This window comes from Balaenoptera borealis (genome assembly GCF_965194805.1).
Source record: "Balaenoptera borealis genome assembly, chromosome: 6".
NCBI classification, from domain to species: domain Eukaryota; kingdom Metazoa; phylum Chordata; class Mammalia; order Artiodactyla; family Balaenopteridae; genus Balaenoptera; species Balaenoptera borealis.
The window spans coordinates 4,598,709-4,623,326 of NC_138863.1; the positions used below are offsets into that span (position 1 = coordinate 4,598,709).

The 24,618-nt window shown below is 52.0% G+C and overlaps 1 protein-coding gene and 1 long non-coding RNA gene across 11 annotated transcripts in view; both read right to left on the reverse strand.

The window, feature by feature from the left end:
* Positions 1-1,172: 1,172 nt before the first annotated feature.
* The window catches only part of AGAP1 (ArfGAP with GTPase domain, ankyrin repeat and PH domain 1), a 551,343-nt gene continuing 527,897 nt past the window's right edge, over positions 1,173-24,618 (reverse strand). For all 10 annotated transcript variants that reach the window (XM_082395530.1, XM_082395527.1, XM_082395538.1 and 7 more), the window contains 2 exons: positions 11,741-11,996; positions 1,173-9,207 (listed from right to left, as the gene is read on the reverse strand). In XM_082395530.1, coding sequence (XP_082251656.1) covers positions 9,004-9,207; positions 11,741-11,996 — 460 coding nt within the window. In that variant the 3' untranslated portion in view covers positions 1,173-9,003. The remainder of the gene's footprint in view (positions 9,208-11,740; positions 11,997-24,618) is intronic.
* LOC309630410 overlaps positions 17,825-24,618 on the reverse strand; it is a 30,022-nt gene continuing 23,228 nt past the window's right edge. The window contains exon 2 of the long non-coding RNA XR_014245651.1: positions 17,825-24,597. This is a non-coding gene — a long non-coding RNA (uncharacterized lncRNA). The remainder of the gene's footprint in view (positions 24,598-24,618) is intronic.

Consider the following 24,618-nt stretch of genomic DNA (forward strand, 5'->3'; position numbering starts at 1 on the left):
CACTGAGCCCCCCTCGCAGCCCTGAATGCCGCCACCTGGTCTGGCCAGCTGTGTGGCAGTGGTCACGAGCGGGGCTTCGAGGACGCCAAATAAAAGGGCCGACTCGGCTGCCCCTTCGCTTCTCCCCACCTGGAAGGCAGACGCTGGATGTGGAACAGCCCTCTGCGGGGGCCAGGAGGTGACGGTTGACCAGGTGGCCGGGAGGAGGCTGGGCCCAGATGGCCTTCTGGAACTTTCCACGCAGCCCTGGCCTGCCTACCTCTAGGTGTCATCCCTTACTTAAAAGAACTGTTTTGTAAATCTCTTACCAAATAGATAACCAATATGCATGTGAATGCAACTGATTCCTCCAGAAAGCAATTTTCTTGGTCCTTCTTTGGCTTATTTACTAGAAGACAGGTCACCTTTGTCATGGTTTGAATTTGGCCTGCTGGGGGTCACGTGACTGCGTGGTTGGGTGGCACGCTCCCTTCTGTGTTGCACAATTCACCAGACACTCTGTGGCGCTGTGGGCTCCCCAGGCCACGGGGAAATCTCAACAGAAACTGTAAATACTAGCGTGTCCTGTGATCGCGCGGCTCTATCTTTACTGACATGGAAGACCGGGGGTTGGAAAGCCATCCGTCTGTCTGTAGAGAGAAGAGTCTGGAAGGTGCTCCAATCACTAACCGTGGTGACATCCGGGAGGTGGCATTTTGGGTGAGTCTTACCTTCTTTATACTTTTCTGAATTGGGGGATAAAGATAGGATGTTATTTTGCATGAGAACATTTTAATAATATTAGTAATAACATCGTCCTGGAATGGGTTTATTTTCTAGCCACCGCTGAGTCCTTATCACATATCTGGGGCACTGTGGGTCCACTGGAAAGATACATCTGAAGCACCTGATGTATCAGAACTTCCGGGCCAAGGTGATCCCTGGCTGGAGGAACCAGGACCTCTTGGAATTTCTTGTAAATAAGTCAGAAGAGCTGCTCCTTGTTTTTTCCCTCTTGCCATGACTGTAGCACCTTGGGCCAGTGTGCTCATGCACGGGGCTGCCTGGGCCTAGCAGAATCCCTTCCGTAAGCACTGACCTGGGAATAGAGACCCAATTAATCATGACAAAAAACGCCTTCCCCTCCCGCCCCCCTAAAAAACACCCCAAGAAAAACCTCCACGGAAGCGGTGTAGACATATTTCCATTTCTTTATTAGAAAGAGGCCTCTACACTATAGCCACCTCTCTCCATTACTTTACACATTTTTCTTTTTCTTTTTTTTTGTCCCCTTAGAATACTGTACAGCTGACACAAAAAAATCCCAAGGCAGGAAAATACAAACTGGCATATTTAATCAAAACAAGATCATATGAAATAACAAGCCAAGTGAAATGTCTGTCAATGGTTTTAATTACAGTACAAACAATATAAATAAAGCATCATTGAGTCATTGTGAAACAAACTTGCTGAATGAGGTAATATAAAAACAACCAAAAAAAAAAAAAAAAAACCCATCTCTGGATAAATCCCAGGCTACTCTTCCATCTTCTATACATGGCTATTTACAGAACAGAGAAATGTGCTAAAATGTGCCGAGGCGCGGCCTTCCCTATTCCCTCCTAAAAATGCCTCTCAGTCATCACCTTTGACCTGCTCAGGCTTCCCTTTCAGAAACACACCCAGTGGCAAGATGAGAACCCAGTTCCAAGTCAGGGACAGGAGAGTGGGGCTTGTCTGGGGCAGGAAGCCACACCCTAGGACCCACGTGGCAATGCCTGTGGCTGGTGTGGCCGAATTCCAGCCCTTCCCTGGGCCGCCAGCCCGGTCCTTCCGGGGCTCGGCAGAGCGCCTTTGATCAAGTGCACACGGCATCGCCAGCACACGGGCACTCAAACCAGGGCAGGGGCAGCAGCCCCAAGAATTTGATAAATTTTAGACACAAAAACTCAGTCGGAGGAGAGAAACCGTGCTGGTTTTGAAGGTTTGGAGAAGGCATTATTTCTAAGACCAAGATGCGTGAACAGCCATACAGCAGTTTCCAAGGGTACCTACCCACGGCCTGTGCACCACAGAACGGCTCTGACCCTCACTCAGGTCCACCAGTGCACGCGTAACAGTCCTGGTGGGAAAGCTGCCAGGACCCCGTGGGTGGGACCGGGGGGCTGAGAGGTGCGTGATGGGCTCACATGAGCAATAAAAGCTAACTCCCTGGCTTGTCCCCAGCTCACGGCACCCTGGGTCCAGTCTCTGTCCTCCCAGGCGGGAGGTACCTTTTCCCCAGGCGACTCAGTGGACCGTCAGGTGCAGAGCTGAGTGCCGTGTCCCCAGCTGGGCTGCTCACCAAGGTCTTTGCACGAAGCCAGGCACCCAGGGTTTCTAACACAGGCGTTGTTACAGGGGTGGGGAGACCCGGGGCGTCCTTCATCCAGCCCGACACACCTTCAATTTCCATGTGCCAGTTCTGAGTATGAGCTTCTAGGGGATGGGCAGAGTCTCCTTATTACAAGAGTGTTTGAACCAGCTCAGACATTAGCTTCCGGGCCGGTGTGGATGCCGGCCGGCACTAGGGAGACGGGGGCATAATCTGATTTAGGGGCGACTGTTCCTGACAGCGGGTGTGTTAAGGGGGTTTGCTCCATTCCAAAGACTCTCCAGCCCTCTCACATCTTGTTTGGTTCCTTTCTTTCATCTGCATCTCAAAAGCTGAAGGTCATGGAATGCTCACCGACACTGAAATCTGGATGAGTCCTAATCGCAATCGGACAGGCGAGGATCTCTCTTATGCCTTGATCACGACCCTCGGGGGTCCTTCTCTACAGATGCCACAGCCAGGCCCAACACAAGACAAGCCTCAAGCCCACCTCTCTCTCATGCAGCCACCTTGCCTCTCCTTGCGCACAGCCGGCGCCTGCTGGGAGCCAGGTGTCCCGCGGTGTCTGGAAGCCAGCGATCCTGTCCTTTTAATGGGGCAGGTTCATGCTCATACACCTGCAGCCTTTAGAGCCACCTTGGGTCTCTCCTGGGCACGCCTGCCCCAACCCTGCCCTCTCCCCGGCACTGCAGGCCTTTTTCTGGATGGGTTGAGGGTCTCAGATAAGGACACTTTTACCAAAAAGGCGCAAACCCCCAAACCAAATGCTGTCAACAAAAACAACACCTCATAAGTGAAATGCCTTAAGGAGAGGTTTTCAAGTTCATGGTCACTGCACCCTTGCTTTGGGGAGGGTGCTTGCTACACTGGTGAAACAGAAATACTTCTAAAATCTGGGCTTTAAAAAAAAAAATCACAGATTAAAAACAGACTTTTTCGTTTTACAGAATCCCCTGCTGATGAAATGTCCTCTAATTTCAACTCAGACCCAAACTGAAAAAGCCAACCGGAAAAAAGTGTCAATCTATGTTTAAAAAGCAGCAGACATCCAAAATGAGACAGGGAATTTATTCATATTTTAAAAAAAATCTATTTTAGGACAGCATTTCTTTTCTAAGCGGGAGAAAATCTGTGGTTTGGGGATGATCACGTCTTAGGTGGCTGAACGTCCAACGTGGAGGTGCTGACCCTGTGTGGCAACATTTCTCTCTCTCAGATGTCACAGCACCTTGGGTTCCAGTGACTACTTCCTGGCAGTGATGGAACTGAAAGTCTGAGCACTGTTTCATCTACCCCAAGTGATTGCCCACCCCGCTTCTCTCGTCCGCATAACTGGAAGGAATGTGATGTCTTGACTGAAAGGCAAACTGATTTAGAAACGTGAATGACAAAGGACCTGTCAGCACAGGGCACAGAGCAGAGCAGGGGCAGGCCAGGTGTGTATCCGGGCCCCCTGCCCACACCTGGGGGCCCTGGCCTGGCCGGGGCGGAGCCCGCACCAAAGACCCACTGACCACAGGGCTTCCCGAGGACAGCCACTTGGGGAATCCAAAAAAGAAACATGTCTAAATCATGGCTAAAAGAGAAAAATGCAAGTCTCGATGCCAAAGGCCCTTATTTAGCTTTTTGGTGAAGGATGGGGGTGAAAATCACTCCAAGACACGACTTCACAGCGTGTGAAACCCACGTGTAAAGGGGCAGTTAGAAATAAATCATATTTCCTGGGAAAGAAAGATGTGTATCTTCAGCACGTTTCTATCTGAGCTCCTTCCTGACGGCTCTTCAGTTTGTTTGCTTGAAGGACATAAATACAGTCCAGGGGAGCTCCAGGAAAGTCGCGATGACCTTGCGGGGCACCTGACAGAGGATGTGAGGGAGGGAAGCAGCCCGTCCAGAGGTGACGGATTTGCTTTCCAATCATCTGTGCCTCCTGAGCAGTTTTTGAGACCTGACCCTACTTTACTCACTGAGGACCTACATTGCAGCAAGGCTTCCGAGCCCCCCAGGTGGGAATGTGGATTGCCCCCCCCTTGCTTCCAGAACATTCTAAATGCAAAGAGAAAGGGACTGGCGGGGTTGGAGCCACCGGGGCCCACGTCACCCGTGAGCACAGCTCAGGCTGGGGATTGGGCAGGAGCCAATGGCCACTCCCAAGGGGGAAGATGGTACCACCAAGGGCAGGCCCAGGACAAGGTCACTGTCACCCTTGAGAGGGAAGACAGCTCACTGACCGGCCACAGCAGCTCAATGAGGGACAGAGAGAGAGAGAGAGAGAGAGAGGGAGAGAGAAGGGGGCCCTGGAGCCTCAAGCCACACCCAGCCAGCTTAGGGTGCCTGCAAGAAGCTCTGGTTTTAAAGAGGAAGCAGGAAAAGGACACTCAACGGGCCCCAAACACGAGTGTGTCCAGTGGCCTCTCAGTGCCGGAGGAGGCGTCTGAAGGACAGAGGCCTTGGGATCGACAACACAGCAGAGGGTGTGGGAGAGAGAAGGGTGGTCTCGGCCAGAAGCAGCGGGAGTGAAGGGCCTGAGGGGGACACTCACCCTTCCGTCCTCTAGGAAATCAAACTCAGACTCAGGCTGGAGGGTGCATGGCGGTAAATGGGCTGATGCGACGGGGAGGGGGCAGTGCGGGCACATCCCTGGGGGAGGGGCTGTCCGGGAGCAGGGGTCCTCGGAGAGCCTCGCTCCCACTGACGACCACGGGCTCAGCAGAGACAGAGGAGGGTCAGAGCCTCGACGGGAGGGGCTGGCAAGCTGGCCGCCACCGACCCCCCAGGGCACTGGCTCGGGGCAGGTTTCCCGGCTGGTGCTCTTGGCCCCGTCCCATCCACGTTCTGTTCTCCTGAGCACCCCGCCCCTGGCTGGGCATCGGGCTGGCATTTATCACACTGGTCCAAACGTCACCACACCCTGCAAGGCCACAGGGTTTCACAGCTGAGGAAGGACCCTGGGAAGCTGGATGGGACGGCAAGGCCAGGTGAATCCAGGTCTGCTCGGCCCCAGGGCTGCCTTTCTTGTTGGACTATTGTTCCCTAGTGAAGTAGTGAGAGCTCCTTTGCAAATGTGGGGAATGAGCCTGAATGTGTTCAGGTGGCACCAAACTGGAAGGCCCGGAGCCGATGCTGGAGGCCGAGGCTGGGTCCAAGCGGACCGCATCAGGCGGCACAAAACCTCAGAGGAGGGGGCAGAAGTGCACGGCCCTGCACCGGTGCTACAAGGGCCACAGCCTGGGCTCGTGGCCCTGCAGGGAAGGTGCTGCTCTAAGGATTCCAGGCCAGAGTAATTCAGGAAGAGCTGCTTTCCTGCACCCGACAGCCCAGCGGTCAGCAAGCACCCGCTGCCCTCACCTCCTTTCTGGGATGATTCCACATAGGGTGGGCTTCCTGGGGGACAGGAAACTGTACCTGCTTATGGGACCGAAGACTCATGGCAGTAACGTCACTCACTCGCCCTCGACTGCTCATCTCCTGGGAAGACCGGAGACGGAAGGAACCTGGGACCCTGGCTTGGTAAACCATCTGTCTGTCCACCCCAGAACTCGAGGTCCACCCATGCACCGTCAGAATCAAGACTCCTTTCTCCGCAGGGTTCTCTGGGCCACAAGAGAAATCCAGAGAGGTCTGCAATACACCCAGCTCACCTGTGCAGGTGCCCTCACGAGTGGCCGCCTTATCACACGCCTTCCCCAGCCAGCGGGTTTCTCGTCAAGGAAAAATTTGAATTCTGAACAGAAAAGGTTACGTGGCTTCTGCAGTGGTGGCTTCCTGTGTCACTGTCATGTCTCTGAACTTACATGGAAATAAACTATGAAAACTGAACCCTCTTCCTCAACTGGTTATTTCTAACACTGGCCCTGGGTCCTTGCTTCTCCGGCCTTGGTGTTAGTAAGGCTTTAAGATGGCAATGAGAGCGTTGTCAGCAAAGAAAGGACTTCTAGTTTGACACTGACATACAAACAGACGAGCCGCCGGTCACCTTTATTTTAGAAGAAAACCCTTGAAACCCACTACCGCCTTTTCTCTGTTGCCAAAACTCGGGCTCGAGAAAGCAGGCTGCCCCCTGCAGCAGATCAATATCGCTAAAAATAGCAGGAGAGGGGTCGAGTTTTCTAAGGAGGAATCAATGAAGTCCCAGCGCTGGAGGGAGGGAAGGGAAGAAACCAGTCTAGCATTCAGGTCGTGAAAGGCTAAGTGAAAAAAGAAGTCATCTGGGAAAATATTATATTATAAACACATATAATAATCTGTACACACTCATATACATCCCAAAGAGAAGCCTTACAAGGAATTCCGTTTCTTTTCAAAAGAAGGCTTCACTGTGATAAAGCATTCCTACAGTGGGAATTAACTACAATGAAATAATTTAAGAATTTCGTTTATACTCTATCTGCGTTCACTACATAACGTCTACGCTAACGGGGAGGCCAATGCGCGTGGCTGGATTAGAAGAGTAATGCGTTCTTCAAAAACAGGAAGGACTTTCTTTTTTCCTCTATTCACATTTAAAATAACCACACAGCGATGAAACAGAATTAAAAATCGGGTGGAGGGATTATGGACCTGTTGTCAAGGCTCCCAGGCTGGAGGCTTCCGCACCTGTTATCCTGGGAAACCGCCGAGTTCCACTGAGCTGCATCAAGCTTAGAAATGCCCATGAAACACTGACCCAGGTAGAAACTGTGTAAAGCTTTATTTTTTCCCCACCTACTTTAATTTTTTTTTAAAAAGTGAAAGAAGAGGAAAAACTCTTACAAAATAGAAGGTTTAATATACGAGAGCAAGGAACTTCCCCGGAGGCGGCAGGGTTAACGTGGCCCTATGTTTCTGTGCTACATCAGTCCCATGCCATCCTTCAAGGTGACGCCCTCTCCCCCGTCATACTGTCAAAGGGCTCAAGGCACAGTTGCCCCCTTTTCTTTTTCACCTAAGGTGTCACGATCTGGTTTACTATGTTTGGCCACCACGTTGAAGGTGGCCGAAGTCTGAAGCAGCCAGAAACCATGACGACGGCAAATCGGGCGATGTACTAAAATGACGGGCCTTGCCACCAGGCAAAAAAAAAAAAGTCTCAGGGCGTTTCATGAGTCAGTCTGTGCTCCCAAATCGGCAGCGGCGGTCAGGATGGACCTCTGCAAAGCGCCCGGGTCTGGGATTTGGAAAGTCACCCCCCGCGTTGCCACAGCCTGTTCCTCTGGGTGGGCAAAAGTAGGGTCAGATCTAAATCGTGCTTTCCAGTAACAAGGAATCACATGCCTCTTTCCCCCTCTAATATGCTTTTATCCCCCCCTTTCTTGATTTTAATAAGCAAATTGTACCACCATCTTATTCTGATATGCTCCTTTTTAGAAGCTGTATATCACATTAATGGAAGTGTTTACTGCTGGGAATATTTCCCGTGTACAATGATCTGTAACCCTCTTATCTCAACTAGTTGCATATTATTAGTTCACATCCAGTTCAATTTATAAATTAACAGAGGTGTCATTTGTCTGTACAGAAATCAATGCATATTTATGAACTTCTTTTATTCAAATAGATTTTCAACACATCTCATCTAAAGACAGAATACAGAAGCCTGTGTGACTTGGGCAACATGGCCCCAGAGTGACTGAGACCCAAGACACCCACCTTGGCAAAAGGACACAAACTATCTCTCAGGTTTGGGCTAAAATAGCCTTTTATGCATTTACTTAGTTCACTAAATGTGCTCAAAATGCTGTTGTTAGCTGAATTCGTGATTTCCTTTTGAACTTCCAAGTCACTCTTATTTATTTTTTCCATTTTGTTTTTGTGCCAAGGAGACTGCAGTCAAATAATACTCGGCAACTGATTTCCTCTCTTTGGACTGAAAAATTAAACAGATACTAAATTATGACAGTGAATTTAGAAAGGAGGGCTCCAAGGGCTTGAAAGAACATGTCTGGGATAATATGATGCTTCTAAGAGTATTGCAATCACATCGTGGCAATCATCAGAGCGTGCTGTGTAACTACCTCCTTGGCTAATATGCTTTCTTCTCGGTGATGACTAATCATGTTCTATTAAACAGCGGTAATGCTGGAAGAACTCAACTATACGAGTGTAATGAAGCCAGTATTCTCCCTGGACAGATTAGCTACAACTGATTTGACACATACCATCATAGGGGCTTCAAACCTGACAAACTCTGCTTGCTTCTGATTTATGCCGTCAAGCTCCTCGGAGAAGAGATGAAACCCAAGTGTTCCGTCTGGTAGAGGTGAAATGTACTGATGTGCTGAACTGCCAGTTAAGGAGAGTTACCCCTTTTCCTGGCTGCGCGCCTCCCCTCTCCCATGTCCCGCCCCTTGTGCCACGCTCTGTCTCCCGGCCACCGGAGGGACCAGGACCAGGGTCCGGCGCCGTGTGCTACTATCAACGAACCCAGGCCCGCCGGTCGCTCCTGTGTGTTGATCAGGGGAGTTTATGCAAAGGAATCGATGCTGCAGCCTCTGGGCCTCCTCTTCGCCCCTTGAGGACCCATCCGGGTTTTGTGATTTCGCTTGGCGTGAGGGGGCGGGTGGAGGCGTGGAGGGTTGGCTGGGGACCACCAGGAGGAGTGAGGGGACGCGACGGGACTCACGTGGCGTGATCCCTGAGGGCGCGCGGGAGGCTGCGGGCACCGCCGGTCCTCAGATGATGGTGGGCACCCTCCCGCCGCTGTTGTTCCGGTTATTGTTCTTCCTGGACAGGTTGGGGGTGGCCATGAGCACGAAGCGCTCGTCGGGGCAGCCGTACTGCAGCAGGACGTCGGCGCACTCCTGGCTGGAGGCCTGCCGCGCGTAGGCCAGCGCCGTGTTCCCGTGCGCGTCGCGGGCCATCACGTCCACCCCGTACTGCGGAGGCAACAGAACCGCGTTAGGCTCACGGGAGGGAGGGGACTGGGCGCCTTGTTCAACCCCGCAGGCAGCTGGGGCAGATGCGGACCCCGGGACGCGCTACCGGGAACCCGCGGGGGAGACCAGCGTCCAGTGTCCCTGCCTCCGCCCCCTTACCCCCGCCAGGTGTATTCTTTTCAGAAAAGAATGTGCTTTTTGCATCGAAAAGCCCCTCCCCTGTGCAATAGAAACGGACCAAGGATAACTCTAGTTTTGCTATTTCCATTTTGACTTTCCAATTATAAACACAAAAAACGATCACTCTTTTGATCTCACAGGTGATTCATTTTCATTGTAGGAAATACATAGGTAATATATAAGAGCACAAGAAGAAAAAATCATGTATAATCTCGCTATTCAGAGATAATCTTGGTTAATCTCTCAGCGGATTTCCTTCTAATGGTTTTCTTTGAATCTAAACGCATATATGAATAACTGAGATAAAACTTGCACAAATAATTGGTATCTTTTTTTTTTTTTTTTACTGAACTTGGTGCTCTGATCATTTTCTCAGATCATTAAAAGTTATTCAAAAGCATGACATATAATAGCCATAGAATATTCCTCCGTATGAACGTAACTCAGTTACTCTGTCCTCGGTAGCTACACATTGTGTTTTATATTTTTTTATTATTTTTTAAAAAATTATTTATTTATTTATTTTGGCTGTGCCGGGTCTTCGTTGTGGCATGCAGGATCTTTTTTCTTTTGGTTGCGGCATGCGGACTCTTAGTTATGGCATGAATGTGGGGATAGAATCCTGACCAGGGATTGAACCCAGGCCCCCTGCATTGGGAGTGTGGCGTCTCACCCACTGGACCACCAGGAAGTCCCTACACGTAGTGTTTTAAAGTTGTCATTGGTCTAAATAGTGCTGTGGTGTACATCCTCGCATTGAATCTTTCTCAGGATCTCTGATTGTCAGAGTGATGACTAGAAGGGGTAATACGAGATTAGATTACACAAATATTTTTAAGCTTCTGGCTCTCGAGAAAGGGTGGACCGATGTCCACTTCTTCCACCACCATGGATGGGAGTCTCATCTCTCGTCTTCAGGAAGCATTAGCATTAAAGGAACTCTTGGCCAATTTGAGGGGGAAAGATGGCATGCAATTTGTTAATGGAACTAACTGTGTTCCCCCAAACTTTATATGTTGAAGTCCCAACACAGGAATGTGCCTGTATTTGGAGATAGGGCCTTTAAAGAGGTAATTAAGGTTAACTGAGGTCATATGGGTGGGGCCCTAATCGAATATGACCTGTGTCCTTATAAGAAGAGAAAAAGACAGCAGGGATGCATGTGCACACAGAGGAAAGGCCCTGTGAGGACACAGAGAGAAGTCTGCAAGCCAAGGAGAGAGGCCTCAGGGAAAAAAGACCCTGCCCTCACCTTGACCTTGGACTTGGACTTCTGGCCTCCAGAACTGTGAGAAAATAAATTTCTGTTGTTTAACCCCCCGAGTCTGTAGTGTTTTGTCAGGGCAGCCCCAGCAGACTCATATGCAACTGCTAACATGAAGCTGAACATTGAGTGATTCTGATATCTGTGTATCTAATTCTCCCATCACACCCATCCCAAGAGTCAGGTAAAAATATGTAGAAACTGGCATCGTTCTCAGCTGTGCTGGACAGACCCATCGCCTGCCCCGGGGGTTGGGAACAGAAGAGCCACCAGCAGGTGACCCACCTCTGCACAGTGTCCCACTACTGGTGAGCACACACCTCCCCTCCCTACCCAGGATCCTCTCAATGGGCAGCTTTCTGCCACCCTTCGAATGGGGACCTGCTGTGGCCGAGGACCCCAAAGGCATGCAGGCAGCGGCCAGGCAGGGGGTGTGGGCTTCTCAGAAGCAGCTCCTGGCTGGCACTGTCATTTTCTCCCTTTCTTCTCCCCATTCAAGCTGCGTGGCAAATGCTTCAATAGAGATTAAAAAGATAACTTTCCCCAGTGGAAATTAATCGGAAGAGTCCAGAAGAAGCCCTTTGACAAACTCCGATCACATCAAATCTCAAAGTCTAGGGTCCAGCATTTTTGTGTAATGTGAACGAAAAATCCAAAGGTGTGGCAACGGGAAAACCACATAAACCGTTCAGTTTATATCCTCCCTCTCCCCCCCTTCCCCACAAAACGATGATGGGAGTTTTTTGTCAAAGCAACAAGAGCGACATCACCAACTATGCTTGACCCAAGGGCAGGGAGGGGTCATCCCAAAGATGAACTCGGCAGAAACGCTAGCAAATGCTGTGCAAAGTGGACCACTGTGCCCGCATAAGGAGACTTCATTCCTCCCTTTTAAACCGGTGCTGTGTGTGTGCCCTCACACAGCTGGGCTGAAAGGGAGCCCCCCACCCCAAATCCTAAATTCCCTATTACTAATGCTTCCTACTTCCAGGCGGGCAATGATAGCCTTCTCCCGGAATGATGCCCGCGGAGCAGCGCTAAGTGCCTGCCGCGACCCGGTTCCCAGCCGAGGGCACGTGGGCGACCTACCCAGATGAGGAGCTGGGCCAGGACCACATTGCCCTTCCGGCAGGCCAGGTGCAGTGCCGTGCGGCCGTCCCCCTCCCCGCAGGTCTCGTTCACTTCGTCCCGGGAGCCATGCGCCAGCAGCAAGATGACCATCCGCAGGTCCTCGTCGGCGGTGGCCCGCAGCAGGTGCTGGCCCAGGGACAGCTCCGTGCACGACAGCGGGGCCAGGAAGAGCTTCTGCTCGTACTTGGCCCGGATCCACCGCTCCTTCTCTTCCCTGCAAGAGTCACCAGACAGGCGAGGTCACGATCGCGCGGGAGAACCGAGGCTGCACCGCTCTGCCCAGCGACCACCGTGTGGTGCGTGGTCCGGAGGCGTCCAGGGGGCGGTGACAAGTGTCTTCACCCGGCACCAGGAAGCCCCCCTCCGGGGAAAGGCTTCCCTACAGTGTACAAAGTGGGTCCCCACCAGGAGCACCAGCTGGGCACCTGTTAGAGATGCAGGTTCTCAGGCCCCGTCCCAGTCCCCAGAATCAGAACCCCTGGGATGTGTTTTAACCAGCCCTGCAGGGGATTCTGACGCCCTAAGGTGTGAGAACCAGGGATGGGCCTTGAGCTCTCATGGGATTTCTTGCGCTTTTTGTGGCCCCAGAAGAATCACCCTGCTGCCCGGGGTCCCGCCCAACGCAGGATGGATGCCACAGGCCCGGAGGCCCGATCCACTTTAAGCAGCCACAGTCAGAGCCAGGATTACAGACCACGTGGCTGGAGTCCAGGGGGCAGGGTGGCCGGCGGGCTCTCCCACCTGGTGTGACCTCGAGGGCTTAGTTCTCAACCTCATCGGCCGGGGAGCGGGTGTGTGTGAGCTCGGGGGTCTTATACACACTCCCGTAGAAGAAAATGTTGCTACAGACCACATATGAAAAGGCAGCGAATCCAATGGGGAAAAGGGATGCAAGTGACCCTGCTCGGCTCTGTTAGCTCTCGGGATACCTGGGGGAGCCGCGGTGAGGGCGTCAACAACTCCTTCAACACAAAGAGCAGCCGGGTGGGTTTTCGAGGGAAAGTGGGCTGGGGCCCAGCCTCGGAGGCCAGGCAGGTGGGTTAGGGTGCAGAGGGCAGGAGGACATGGGGAGGGAAGGTGTGAGGCAGGATGAGCATGGCAGCTGGTGCCCCTCCCCCAGGAGCATGACCCCAGCGGGGTGGGAGTGACAACAGGCCCCCTCTCTGGGGCCCAGAGAGGACAGGATGTTGCCTGAGACATCTGGAAGGAGGGCTGGGGAAGGGAGGAGGGGGCAGGATGGGAAGAGGAGCTGAAGAAAGACAGAAGAAGAAACCAACAGCAAGGTGTGTTCATATTGACCGGAAGGAGAAGACCCCGGACCGTCTACTCCTGCACTTGGGCCGCTAATGGTGGATTTGGGTGTTGCCTCTTCTAATAAAGGTGAAAACCACTGAAAACAACTCAGTAATCCTCAAGACTGCAGCACTGCTGGGGGAAAAAAAGTGTCGGGGGGGAAATGCAAAAGACAGAAGTGAGATTTCACAAGTAGTTCTTGAAATGAGAGAGTCTGGGAACAGAATGAGGCCGGGGCAGTGAGGGAGGTAGGGGGAGTGGGGTGGGGGACCTTAGGCCGGACAGATGCTTTTTTTTTTTTTTGATGTGGACAATTTTTTTAAAGTCTTTATTGAATTTGTTACAATATTGCTTCTGTTTTATGGCCGCGAGGCATGTGGGATCCTAGCTCCCCCACCAGGGATTGAACCTGCACCCCCTGCAGTGGGAGGCAAAGCCTTAACCACTGGGACCGCCAGGGAAGTCCCCGGACGGATGCTCTTTGATGAGGCTGATGAAAGAAGAAACAGAAGCCCTAGAGATAAGAAGTGACTGTAATCACCCCCAGAGACGTACATATACACTGATCCACAATTGCCCTCTCCTAAAACTCAGCATTTTCTCCGGGGGAGTCAGGAGGGTACATAGCTACAAACCACACAGAGGAATCACCTGGGGCCTCCGCTAGACTGGAGAAAGAAAACTCGTTACCCCGTGACATTTTTCCTTTCCAAGTACAGAATAAAGGCCCTGTTTACACCTTTTACCCGTGTTTACATTGCTCCTGGTGATCTAGTGTCGGGTTAGCCCTAATCTGTTTCTAAATACTTAGGCAAACATTTTCTTCCAGGAGTAAATCTGGATTAGTTTTGCTTCACTTCCTGGTCCATACGAGGGACCCCCGAGCGACCCCCCGACCCTTTTCATTAGGCGATTTCCAGGACAAGCACGTGGCTGCAGCCGAGAACTCACACCAGCGCCCGCAGCTCGGAGGCCGGCTGCACACCATCCCTGACTTGGGCCAAAACACAAGCACAAAAGCGCCGGCAACACCTTGGAAATACCGGAAGAGGTGAAAGACAAAAAACCCCCAGGATGGGCCGTGCTTTTCGTGTTATTTAAAAACCTTATTTAAAATGTATTAAACATATGTTGATGCATTTCATAAATCGCCGAAGAGCAAAACGTGAATTAAATGAAAAGGGACAGTAGTGGGAGAGATAACAGCCAGATTTTCAAGTTCCAATCCGCTAATTCTCATTTTTGGTAGGCATTAAAATCAGACCTCTTTTACTCTGCTCCGGTTGATTTTAATACTCATTGCCAAGTCATTCAGGGATAAACCAGAGGACGGAACATGGTAGCTATAGTCCTAACTGCAATTATTCCATTTTCTTTTTAATATTCGAAGACCCCAGCCAAAGAACGAGGTCAGACCCCCCAGCTTCTAGCTCCTTTCCCGTGGTCAGTGTGTTCTCTTGGGGAACGCCCCACCCCAAGCTCACCTGAATTCACTGAACTCGACACGTGTCTGAATGATGAGTGCATTTAAGCTGTTCTTTGCTTTTAAAAGTCAGTGTTGGGCTTCCCTGGTGGCGCAGTGGTTGAGAATCTGCCTGCCAATGCAGGGGACACGGGTTCGAGCCCTGGTCTGGGAAGATCCCACATGCCGCGGAGCAACTGGGCCCGTGAGCCACAACTACTGAGCCTGTGCGTCTGGAGCCTGTGCTCCGCAACAAGAGAGGCCGCGATAGTGAGAGGCCCGCGCACCGCGATGAAGAGTGGCCCCCACTCGCCGCAACTGGAGAAAGCCCTCACACAGAAACGAAGACCCAACACAGCCAAAAAAATAAAAATAATAAATAAATAATAAATTAAAAAAAAAAAAAAAAGTCAGTGTCGTTCGCAATACGTAATAAAGGCGGGTCCAGGTATCGTGGGGCTGAAAACACATACCATTTGGGGAGCCTTCTTTAAGAGGAAGACTCTGAGATTATGTATGTGAAATGAGGAACAGGGAGAAGGGCCTGGGGCTTGGGCTTCCTTGGCTTGGAGCGGGGTGATGATTATTTGTAAGGGTTTCAGAAGCTCCAACAACTCAAATACAGAAAGCAGGCTTGATACTGGGAACCGTCCCCAAGCGATGCTGCAAGGAGACAAGACCAGTGAAAGCCCCTGGGAAGCCTTCTCGCTGGGGTCCACCTCTCCCAGCCCCACGTCCACATGGCCCCTCACCTCCACCAAGGGCGCCCCCAGATCTGTTCAGTGCATGGTTTTTATTATCTGACAGGACCACGGCTCTTCACCAAAACTTCTTGTGTTATTTAAAAATAAGCATTCGATGCCGGCTTCTGGGTCCTGCAGGACGGTGACGTTTCAGTGTTTTGGTTTTTTTTTTTTCAGACACCAGGAGGCCGGAGAGCAAAGGAAGGCAGAGACCACTGGGCCTTGCGTCTGTGTCAGGCGCGCTGCTTCTCCACAGCTGAAATCCAGCTGGAAGCAACAGGGGATTCGGAAACGTTTCCGTTTTGTGGGAGCTAATTCAGCAACCCCCATGCGTGCATCCGCACTTAATATTAGCTACAGCCTATGTCCTGTGGTCAGTGTCCACGCTAACAAACTAGGAGGAAAGCTTAATTCTGCATGCTTCCTGCAGCGGCCAGAGGGAGGGAGAAGAGAATCCACGTTGAGCTAAAAGGCTGCGGTTGTCGGCCTTGGAGAGGCTGGCGTTTATGTGCTTGCTTTGTTCTTCTTTGTGGTGCAGACTTTTGCAACTTCAGTCACTGCTTGGGCCCTCGTTTCCTCACCTGTAAAACAGGCACGGTGACGTCTACAGCAGGCAAGGTGGTTTTGGAATTTGAAGTCACGTGTTCGGATGATGTGCTGGCCGTGCACAGTGGTCACCTGACAAATGGCAGCTGTGGGTGTCGTGATGCTTGAAGAGAATAACATCTCTCAAGATTCGCATTGCTGTCATGCACACAAGTGCTCCCCATGGGGGTGGTGCGGGTGATGAGGTGGTGTTGGTGGCAGAGGGGTGGGGCCTGACACTCCCGCTGGGTGGGCGAGGGGACCCTGGCCAGAGGCCTTGACAAACCCATGGGTGTCCTGTGGGGCTCCCCCTCCAGGGTGCAGAAGGACCTGACACATTGGGGTGAGGAGCGCTCAGCAAATTCAAACGACCCCATAGCTGTCAGGACCACCGGGGCCAAGTCTGGTTGGCCTCTGCCCGTGGCCTTGAGGCATCTAAAGCCTTCCTGGATGTTATGGACTGAACTGTGTCCCCCCCAAATTCATGTGCTGAAGCCCTACCCCACCCAATGTGACTGTATTTGAAGACAGAGCATTTAGGAAGTAATCGAGGTTGACCAAGGTCACAGTCCTGGTCCGTATAAGAAGGGGAAGAGACAGCTGGGACCTCTTTCTCCTCGTGCACAGAGGAGAGGACACAGCCGGTAGGTGGGTCTGCAGGCCAGGAAGAGGCCTCAACAGAAAGCAACCCTGCCGACACCCTGACCTTGGACTTTCAGCCTCCGGAGCTGCGAGAAAATAAACTTCTATCATTTAACCCCTCCACCTCCTCTACCCCCGTCTATGGTATTTTGTTATGACAGCTGGTCTGACCAATACACTGGACAGCCACATGGTCCATTGTTTCCACTTGGTTTCTGTGCCAACAGTTACCGTGTGAAAGATGGATACTCTGATAATGATTCCTTTTCTGCGAGAATATTCTGTCTAAAACCATTCGCCCCAAGAAACCATGATGCCAAAGCACAGATACCCTAATGGTGACTCTGACGTCCCAATCTTGCTTCTGGGATTCCCGGCTTGTCTCGGCCCAGCCTTTCTTCTTCCCCAAGGAAGGCCAGTTCAAGAGCAGCGTAGCTGGCAGTAGATCACCTCACCTCATTCCAGTCCCCTGGAGGCCCGCGGCTCACAGCCTCCGTTAGCTAATGAGCTAAAAAATGAATTATTGGCACGGCCGGCCATCAGCAGAAAGGAGGAGGCCCGGCTCCTCATTTGAGCCCTGTGCTGACACACCTTGAAATAAATCAACTGCACGGGACCAGGGAAAATGAGAGAACGGACCACTAATCAGAAGAAAGATACCAACCCAATCCCCCCAAAGAGAAAGACAAGATACAATCGAAGGCACAATAGTAGATATTTTCTCTCCTTCTTGCCTAAGATGAAACCCTTTCTAGGTAGCTGTCCATGCCCTCTGGGCCCAGGAAACCGCCTGGGGTGTGAGCCTGGGGCCCAGGTCTCGGAAGCCGTGAGTCCAGGGTCCTGTGGGGTCTGCCGGGCTCAGCTGGTCTGCTAGGCCTGCAGCCGGACAGATGAGGCTTTGCCACACTTGACCTTGAAGGGTGTTGACTCTGCCAAGGCTCCACCAAAGGTGATCCCTGGGGCAGATCTCACCTGCAACCCGCAGATTTAGTGCCTGCCAAATGGAATCAACTGCCAGTACCAGTAAATACTGCGAGGCCCCACTGAGGAGGTGCCGCCTGCAAGCTGCAGGAGCGCTTACCGTGATGGTGCTGCTGGTGACAGTGACGATGGTGACAACAGTGACCGGCTTTGTTGACGATTCCTGACCCCGGAACACCCTCCATGTTCTCACGAGTGACCTACATGTCGAATGCTGAACACCACGCATGTGTGACAGCAGAATTGTGGCCATGTTTTGGGAAATCATGACATAAAGGAAAGGCTTCAGGAAAAGAGATGGGTCATTTTTTTTTTTTTAAAGTAAGTGGTACCTTATTTTATTTTTATTAATTAATTTATTAATTTATTTTTGGCTGTGTTGGGTCTTCGTTTCTGGGCAAGGGCTTTCTCTAGTTGCGGCGAGCGGGGGCCACTCTTCATCACGGTGCGCAGGCCTCTCACTATCGCGGCCTCTCTTGTTGCGGAGCACAGGCTCCAGACGCGCAGGCTCAGTAATTGTGGCTCACGGGCCTAGTTGCTCCGCGGCATGTGGGATCTTCCCAGACCAGGGCTCGAACCCGTGTTCCCTGCATTGGCAGGCAGAGTGTCAACCACTGCGCCACCAGGGAAGTCCCGATGGGTCATTTATGTGGCAAGCTTCAGAAGATGGGGAAAAGGGTGGAGTCTGGAATTGACGGACATGGCTTTTCCTTTTTTGAATTAGGACGGCCGGATGCCAAGACCTGAGGAATCCCACACCATCCAGGCTGACAGGGCTGTGGACGGACGTGGCCCCAGCTGGGGACTGGGGATCAGGCCCCCAGACGGCGCTGGGCTTCAAGACTGGCCTGCGGACCGGCTGCAGCTCCTCTCTGGAGAAGGACGGATGTTGGGCTCTCCCAGCCCGTGGGGACCGGACGGAGAGGGTGGGAGGGCTTTCTAGTCCACGCGTGCCTGAATGTGAGCGAGGCTGACTCTGGTCCCCTCCCGTCCACTGCGGTGCCAGCAGCTCCCGGGGCCGATTAATATAAACCAGGTGACGCTCACACGTCGAGGACGGCTAGCTCAGACCATGACAGAATCAAGGTTAGTGTCGAGAAGAGAAGATGAGGGGTCAGAAATGAACATTTACGTTTGCAGAAGAAAACGTGGGAGTTCAGGGTTGTGGGGAAGTAGAGCTTCATTCCAAGCTCTGTGGCCACGACCCACATGTGGGCTGGGCTGGGTTCCATCGTGAGTCCCGGGGGCCAGTCCTGGGGCGAGGGCCGCTGTGCCAGGCGCTGGAAGACCACTGTGGTGCTCAGCTCTGGGGAAACACGTGGGTCAGTGGCGAGCCAGGTGAGGTCTGCGGGCATCCAGGAGCCAAGGATGCCACTGAGGCAAGACCAGCCACGTGACAGCACTGTACCTGATTACAGTGGGGACAAAGACAGCAACCCATTGTGAGGGTTCATCTGCCCTCAAGTAACTGAAGGGTGTCACGGGAAGGGTTGGGTGTCCCTAGCACTTCAGCCTGCCTGATACGGGGACCAGTGCCTTCTTAGCCCAGTGAGCAGAAAAGCCGCAGCGGGATGCCTTGGCCATGTGAATTGACTAGGATGTTGTCCTCAACAATGTTTGCTGTTTTTTGGGGGGGGGGCGTTTTTAGGTATTTTTCTTTCTTTTTCTTTGTTTTTTCAAAATTTTTATTGGAGTATAGTTGATTTACAGTGTTGTGTTAGTTTCAGGTGTATAGCACAGTGAATCCACTATGCATATACCCATATCCACTCTTTTTTAGATTCTTATCCCATATAGGTCATTACAGAGTACTGAGTAGAGTTCCCTGTGCTATATAGTAGGTCCTTATTAGTTATCTGTTTTATATATAGTACTGTGTATATGTCAATCTTTGTTTGCAGTTTTTTTTTTAAAATAATTCTTTATTTATTTTATTTTTTTGGCTGTGTTGGGTCTTCGTTTCTGTGCGAGGGCTTTCTCCAGTTGCGGCAAGCAGGGGCCACTCTTCATCGCGGTGCGCAGGCCTCTCACTATTGCGGCCTCTCTTGTTACAGAGCACAGGCTCCAGATGCGCAGGCTCAGTAGTTGTGGCTCACGGGCCCAGCTGCTCTGCGGCATGTGGGATCTTCCCAGACCAGGGCTCGAACCCGTGTCCCCTGCATTGGCAGGCAGACTCTCAACCACTATGCCACGAGGGAAGCCCTGTTTGCAGTTTTATAGTAAACTTTAAGCCTTTCTCATCCTTCCTTGACCTTTATTTACCATTCGGCATGAGCCAAGCAATGGGCATGCGGTGATCGACCATGGACAGGTCGCTGGTAAAACAGCTGGACTCCGTTACACACACTAGGAAAATCCCCAGTAGCTTCAGAGCTAAGGTTTATTAAGTCCTTCTGATGTGTTAGCCGCTGGGCCGAGTAATTATCTGGTTTCATTCTGACAACACCTGGTGGCGTAGGTCCTGCCATCATTCCCCCACATTTTAGAAGGTAAAGACGGTCTTACTGGGTCCCCAACCCGTGACGGCCGAGCGGCTGTCCCCGGCGGTCACTGCCTGAGCTCTTCCTCCGGGCTCTGCCACCTCCCGAATAAGGAAACTTGATCCCATCTGGAAGGGCGTCGCCTGGGTTGTGGGATTCCAGCTGAGTCCCCAGCACTCCACCCGCCCGTCCTCTTCAACCATCTCACCACGTGGTGATGGGTCAAGTGTGCGTCGCTTTGGAGAATCTAGAGCTGTACCACCCCGGGGGCAGCATGAGCCACGCACAGGTGTTTAAATTAATCCAGATAAAACAACAAGTCCCGCTCCTTTAGACGCGTCACACAGGTAAAGTACTCAGTGGCGCCAGGGCTGGCGGCGCCTGTCTCGGGCAGTGCAGATGATCTAGAGCGTCTCTATGACGGGATCTAGAACTTCTCCATCCTTGCAGAGGAGAGTGCTGATCTAGACAACCTGTCTAGATCAGCGGGAGGGAGGGTTTTTCTCTCCCATTGTTTTTCTTACCAAAATTATTTGGGAATAACAACAAATGCAGAATGAAGAGAAAGGAAATCACCAATGTGTGTGGGGGAGGCTGAGTGGAACGGAAGCCAATGCAGATGTCAGCGCTCAGGACAGCAGCCTCTCTAGCAGCCGGGTCCCGGGGGACACCTGTCCCCGTTGGTGGCCATGACGTCACTGGAGCACCGCAAATGTGTGCTGTCAGCAAGGAGCAAAGGGCAGGGCGGGTCTCACAGACCCTTCGGGAAAGCTGAGGCTGAGTTGGAGCCGCACGAGACCCGGGCCACCCCCCCTTAGAGAAACGCCGTCTTGATGCGGTCGGTGGCCCCTCCTCTGTCCACTGGAGGGCCACAAGGACGCAGCCACACTCGGCTGCCACCAGCTGTGTTTGGGGTCTGGCAGGGAGGGCCCAGCAGGCGGCCAAGGGTAACAAGGTTAATGCGCTGGATTCCCAGCAAAGACCATTTTAGCAAATGACCACAAAGCTTCTGACTGGCTTTCAGCACTGTTCTGTGGCCCCCAGGAGCAGATCCGGGAGCCGTGGCCAGACGCCCCCTGGTCCTCAAGGGGCCCATCGTGGAGGCAGGATGGACGATATTTTGGGGTGACGTGAGGAGTGGTCAGCCTTCCCATCTCCACAAACGAGGCTTTCTCTGGCTAAGACGCTGGGCAGGAATGGCCTTTCCCAAAAGCCCCCTCAGTGTCAAGTCTAATGTGTTCATTTTGATGGGAGACCCTCCTCCCAAATGTTACAAGGCCAAGAGCTTTTTGGGTGCTATTCACACTGCTCCTTCCAGAAACATCTTTTTTCTTTCCCCCTCAGGGGGTGGGAAAGGATTTTTCAGTAGTGACTTTATTTATTTATTTGGCCGCCCCGCGCGGCATGTGGGATCTTAGTTTCCTGACCAGGGATCGAACCCGCGCCCCCTGCATTGGAAGCGTGGAGCCTTAAGCACTGGACCTCCAGGGAAGTCTCTCAACAGTGATTTCAAAGGAGATTTTGTAGCAAAGTATACCGGAGTGGAGGAATGTCCTCAGGGATGAGGAGGAGAAACTGGAGGAGACCTGCACGGCTTTAAATGGTGACCCAAGAGGCCAGGAAGAGGAAAGAAAGCGCTAGCTAGCAGCAAGGAATTTCCCAAGCGTCTTTCGGCCTCAAGCAAAACAGGAACTGGGAGGGGAGGCATGGTAGAGGGGGCTGGAACAATATGTTAGGAAAACAGAGGGGCTTCCTCTCTCTGCAGGGGAAGACCCCGGCCCACTGCGAGCCCCGGCACGCATGCTTTCTCCCCCGGCCGCGTTGCCAAGGGGGCCGGCCTCGGGATGGGGGAGGGCAGCCAACAAAGACTGATGGCTATTTATTCCTTAATTACCAAAAGCTTTTAAGGAACTGGCCACTGTAAATCCCACATGCAGAGAGCAGGAGGCAATGAACAAGGATTTATGCTCACGGGGCAAAGACAAAATAAACATCCTGCCTGACTTCGGATCAATATTATGAGTGTTTTTGCCAACCTGCAGGGTGCTTTATGAGCTTGGAGGAACAGAACAGGATCATTATTAATTAAATAAAGTCAACTGCATTAGGCTTATTACTTCGGCGAGTCACAGTGAAGTGTGCCAGGTAGCAGGGGCTGGGGGTGGGTGGGCAGATTCCGGCCCCGGCAGCCCAGGAGCGAGAGTTTGTGCTCAGGTGGAGGCCCCGCGCCGTCCCAGAAGGTGAGGATAAGGGCGCTGGTCTCCCCCCACACCTTAGTCCGAGGTCCCGGTGGAGGCCTGGGGCCCGCGTGGCTTTGTTGTCATGAGCACCGGGCATCTCCCAGCACCTGCCTGTTTGGAACCTGACCGGGCTGAGTGGGAATATATCCCAGGGTACAAGCAGTGACGCAAATGCAACATCACCCCTCTAAAGATCTGAGGCAACCTAGGAGGATTTTGCTTCGGAACCTCAAAGCAGGAATAAAGGAGATGTCAGGCTGGGTCACCGGCTCGCGCTGGCCTGGACGTGAGGAGGCATTAGACGAATTAATGCACAAAACCCGGCTCAAGTTCCACAACCTGTTAGGTGCCTGCGATGTGCCGGTGCTCGCAGGGAAAAAGAGACCTGGGCCTTTCGGGGAGCGGGGCTGCACTCATCCTCTCCATGATCTCGGTTTCCCCTCTGGAGAGGCTGAAGGTTCTGAAGTTCAAGGCCCCCCGGAGCAACTGCTTGGGAGGTAAATGATGGATGGAAGGTGCTCGCTGCCCCCCTGGGACTGGGTGAGCCCCGCACAGTAGGGCCAGACGTCCCCCCGCTTACCGGGTCTGTGCAATGGAATGCCTCCGCTGAGTTTTCCGTCTGGACAAATACATCTGTACATTGAGTAGCACCGAGGGCAGCCACTGACTCATAGCTTTCAACCACCTTGTTCGGGACCAGCTCAACCTCGGGCCACTCCCAGACGAGGCAGAGATGCAGCCGAGGGGTCTCTCCACTGGATGCTGTCCTGCTGCCACCAGCACCGTGACCCCCAGAGGTGGCACCACTGCCCCGGCGAGCGGCCCGGAGAGTCTCCCTCACCCACTGGCCTGCTGCGAGCGCTCTGCACTGCTTTCCCAGGCTCCGCTCATGGGAAATTCATTCCAGAATGAAAGAACCTGCTGCATTTATTTGCGGTCCCTGGAACCACAGCCCCCAGAGCCCACCCGTGTCAACCCTGTAACTGTCCACTCAGGAGGCCACCAGGTTAGAAAAGGTGGGTATGGGTCAAGGGGAGGCAGGGCAGGGGTGGAGGGCTGTCTTCAGGGAGCAACGGACAGAGCTGGGGGCAGTGGACAGGGAACCCAGAGGCCGGTGTAGGCGGCAGGTGGAGTGGGGAGGAAGCAGAGTGGGGGGCGCTGAGAGCAATTTAGAGAAAGTCTAACTCTTAGGGGAATCATTTTCGGAAGCAGGTTATGCCAGTAGAAAAAGGCAGAACGTCAGATTGTTCCAGAAGCAGCTGAAATATTTTCAACATTTTTTTCAATTTTTAAAATTTTCAATGGTTTTTATTTTCAATATTTTTATTGAAAATATTTTTTATTTTGAAGTTTTCACAATTTCCCCCTATTTTCTAATCTATCGTAAAATAAGACAAGAAGACATAGGAAGTTAAGGGGAAACACGGCCATAGCACCCCTCCTCCACTCACAGACTCTCTTCTTGTCTCTCTGCTTCCTCCTTGTCATTTCCACTCACAGACACAGGTCATCTCGTTGGAATTTTAGCACAGACGCCTTTATTGTTACGTGCAAAGCTAGTCTGATAAATTAGGTTTGTGAGTTAGTTTGCAAATTGTGTGTTTTTACATAGTAACCCTAGCTAAGCTGCAGGAGCCACACACACACTGGATGTTTCTGTAGTTCAACATTAGAAAAAAGGCGGACAACTGTTTTAAAGCATAAATCCCGATAAATCTGTGCCAAGTGAGAGGGAGCCTGAGCCAGTCAAGTGAGGCGGTCCTAGATTCTGCGTAATGTGGCATGAAACGGGACGCACCTCGGCGGCACTCTCGACAGCCCTGTTGGTAGGACCCCCATCACAGCGAATTAAGTTCACCATAACAGTGGCTGATGGGATCGGCTTTGGAACATATCACATCATAAACAGATAAGGGAAGAGAAATGGCTCTTTTCCTCCACTCGGAATACTGTAAAATGGATATAAGCCTTTGCTGGGTGTGCACCAGTGCCCTTTAAACACCAGGGAGCAAAAACTCCACAGCTGTTCTTAAAAGAAAAATCGAGCGACAGGATGGAGTGGGGCAGAGGGCCAAGCATGACCCGGTGGCTGCTGGCTAAGTGGTCATTAAACACACACACAGAGAGAGAGAGAGAGAGAGAGAGAGAGAGAGAGAGAGGCTGTAGGTTATGGAGTGGTTACACATTTGGAAAGCAATGGAGAGTTTTGAGTAGGTTTCTAGAAAAAACTGCCAAGTGGCTTTAAGAACTACAGTCTTTGGTAATATTATTATTTTTTAAGACACAAGATGATTGATTTTAAACAATAAAGAATCACCTTAATGTAGATTTCCTTTTAATTTTCTCTGGGGGTGGGTGCGCACAGGGGATTGGAAGAATCACATGGTTCCTCAATGGCAAAACAAACAAA